The sequence below is a fragment of the Microtus ochrogaster genome, chromosome 21, assembly GCF_000317375.1.
Source record: "Microtus ochrogaster isolate Prairie Vole_2 chromosome 21, MicOch1.0, whole genome shotgun sequence".
Lineage (NCBI taxonomy): Eukaryota > Metazoa > Chordata > Mammalia > Rodentia > Cricetidae > Microtus > Microtus ochrogaster.
In genome coordinates, this window is record NC_022022.1 from 3306208 (window position 1) to 3309480 (window position 3273).

General features: G+C 46.6%; 1 protein-coding gene across 2 annotated transcripts in view; it reads left to right on the top strand.

Annotated features, from left to right (window-relative positions):
* Positions 1–3273, top strand: part of Prune1 (prune exopolyphosphatase 1) — a 41632-nt gene that overhangs the window by 13587 nt on the left and 24772 nt on the right. For both annotated transcript variants that reach the window (XM_005356981.3, XM_026784057.1), the window contains exon 2: positions 2089–2181. In XM_005356981.3, coding sequence (XP_005357038.1) covers positions 2089–2181 — 93 coding nt within the window. The remainder of the gene's footprint in view (positions 1–2088; positions 2182–3273) is intronic.

Here is a 3273-nt window from a genome sequence, read left to right on the forward strand (position 1 = left end):
AGTTCGAGACCAGCCTGGTCTACAGAGCTAGTTCCAGGACAGGCTCCAAAACCACAGAGAAACCCTGTCTCAAAAAACAAAAACAAAAAACAAAACAAAACAAAACAAAAAAAAAAAACAGCCTGTCTGCTATTGTAGATACTGTCGTCTAAATGTGTTTGACGATTTTGAAAGCTCAGGAGATTAATGGGAACAAGGCTAATGTTATCAGTTCTCTCTGCCTGCATTATCAGCACCTGGACTTGTCTCTTTCTTTTTTTCTTTCTTTCTTTCTTTCTTTCTTTCTTTCTTTCTTTCTTTCTTTCTTTCTTTCTTTCTTTCTTTTCTTGAGACAGGGTTTCTCTCTATAACAGCTCTGGCTGTCCTGGAACTAGCTCTATAGACCAGATTGGCCTCAAACTCACAGAGATCCACCTGCCTCTGCCTCCTGAGTGCTGGGATTAAAGGTGTGCACCACCACCTGGCTAGCAGATGGACTTTTCAAAGTTCCATGCCACACGTGGAAGCACATACCTTTAATCCCAGCACTGGGAGAGGATGAATTCAAGTCCAGCTAGGGCTCCATAGTGAGACCCTGTCTCAAAACAAAACACAGAAGTTCCTGGCTGAGGAGATGACTGTCTAGTTAGCATTACTATTGCTGTGATGAAACACCAGGACCAGCCGGGCAGTTCTAGGCCAGCCTGGTCTGCAAGAGCTAGTTCCAGGACAGGCTCCAAAGCCCAGAGAAACCTGTCTCGAGAAACCAAAAGAAAAAAAGAAGCACCATGACCAAAGCAACTTGGGGAGGAGAGGGTTCATTTGGCTCATGCTTCCACATCACTGTTCCTCATTGAAGGAAGTCAGGGCAGGAATTCTAACAGGGCAGGATCCTGGCGTCAGAGCTCACACACAGGCCATGGAGTGGTGTCACTTACTGGTTAGCTCCTCGTGGCTTGCTTAGTCTGCTTTCTTATAGAACCCAGGACTACCAACCCAGAGATGACACCACCCACAATGGGCTGGGCCCTCCTATATCAATAGCCAACCAAGTTAGTCAAGGCTCCCTTCTCTTCAATGACTGTAGTTTGTGTCAAATTGACATAAAACGCGCCAGTACAGTGGCTGAATGAATAAAGTATTTATCGTGAGAGCGTGAGGGCAGAAGTTCAGATCCCAGAACACATGTAAAGCCCGATGCCACAATCTGTTGTCTTAGTGCACTTACAGCAAAGCCAGATGGGTATCAGGGACAGGAGAACCTCTGGAAATGTGTGGACCTGCAGTAGTGAGTAAGAGACCCTCCCTCAAAAGAGGAGGAAGGAGAGGGCCAACATCTGAGGTTGCCCTCTGACCTCTGCATGGCACAGTGTCTTGCTCAGACATACACACTTACGGGCACACCCAAATTCATTTAAATAAATAGATGTTCAAGCTAGGCACCAAAACAAAAGTCCAGAGCCGGTCCAGCAGCAGCAGCCCCTTTACTTCTGTAGTCAGCGTGCAGAGTGATGAGGGGCTGGCGAGGTAGCTCAGCGGCTGAAGGTGCTTGCCTTCAGCCTGTAAGTTCCGTTCGCTGGTTTTTTCTTCCCACCGTGTGGATTCCCAGAGCCCAACTCAGGTCACCAAGCAAACACCTTCTCCACCGAACCTCTTGCCGACTCTAGATTTTATTTTCACCTTCATATCCAGAGCCTCTTTGCTTATTTCTTTAGCATAGAAACTTAAAAGTTATTATTTTATTTTGAAAATAGGGGCAATGAGTGGCAAACCAGCCCTGATATCCTTGAGGGCATGGCATAACTGTCCATTACCAGAACATTCTGTCTCTGACTACAGTGAGAGCCCAAAGATGCGTAAGCAAACAGGTAATTGTTAAGTGTTCTGAAAGTTAATGCGCAGGGACAAGGTTGGTGGAGAGGAATAAGTGTCTTTCTGCCAACTGGATGTATATAACTGCATAAAGACTAGCCAAGCCACGAGGGCCCTCTCTGCTGATCCCATGTCAGTACCGTGTCCTTAAGGGGTGAGAAGATGTCCGTGAGGCCCCACATGAGTGGGAGGTAACGGGAAAACACACAGTTTTATGAATTCCTTTTTTCCCTCCAGGAGTCCAGGCCTCTACATGTTGTGCTGGGCAATGAAGCCGGTGACTTAGACTCCATGGTGTCTGCTCTCGCCCTGGCCTTTTACTTAACAAAGGTGAGTACCGAGAAACAGTCCCTTAGAGTGAAAAGATTTGGGTTCAAGACCCAGCTCTATCATTTATTACTATTTAGCATTAGTGCTGGTGCGCATTGGTGCATACCTTTAATCCCAATGCGCAGGCAGAGGTAGGTGGATCTCTGTGAGTTCGAGGCCAGCCCAGTCTACAGAGTGAGTTACAGGACAGCCAGGGCTGTTTTTTTTTTTTTTAATTTTTAATTTTTTTTTTTTTTTTTTTTGGTTTTTCGAGACAGGGTTTCTCTGTGGTTTGGGAGCCTGTCCTGGAACTAGCTCTGTAGACCAGGCTGGTCTCGAACTCACAGAGATCCTCCTGCCTCTGCCTCTCAAGTGCTGGGATTAAAGGCGTGCGCCACCATCGCCCAGCTATTTTTTTTTTTATTTTATTTTAGACAGCCAAGGCTGTTACACAGAGAAACCTGTCTCAAAAAACAAATAACAACAACAACAAGAATTTAGCATTGGCTAAACTGAAGCTAAGCCTCAGCTAGGTGTGAGGGTACATGTCTGTAAGGCCTTAGAGTGGGAGCCGAGGATAAGGACTAGCCTATTTCATTTAAAAAAAGAAAAAGAAAAAGGGCTGGAGACATGGCTGGGAGGAGCAGAGCTCAGTTCTCCAGCACCTATATGGTCCCAACCATTTATAACTCCAGTTCCCGGGGATCCAGTGCCCTCTTCTGACCTTCACAGGCACCAAGCACACATGTGATACGCATACAGCACCCAGGTCAGATACCCAAACATAAAATAAATCCATAAAAAAGAAAATAAACTTAGAGAGAGGTTGGGGTAGCTCAGTCAGCAACGGTCTTGCTGTCTTGCTGTGCAAGCGTGGAGAACCGAGTTGGATCCCCAGAACCCACAGGAAAAGGTCAGGCGTGGTGGCACTCCCTGCTCATCCCAGCACTAGAGCGCAGGCAGGCAAATCCCTGGGGCTCAGTGGCCACCATTTAGCCTACCTGTTGAGTTTTGGGCAAGTGAGAGAATTGTCACCCTGTCTGGTGGCAATTCTGTTTTGTTTTGTTTTGTTTTGTTTTGTTTTTCGAGACAGGGTTTCTCTGTGGCTTTGGA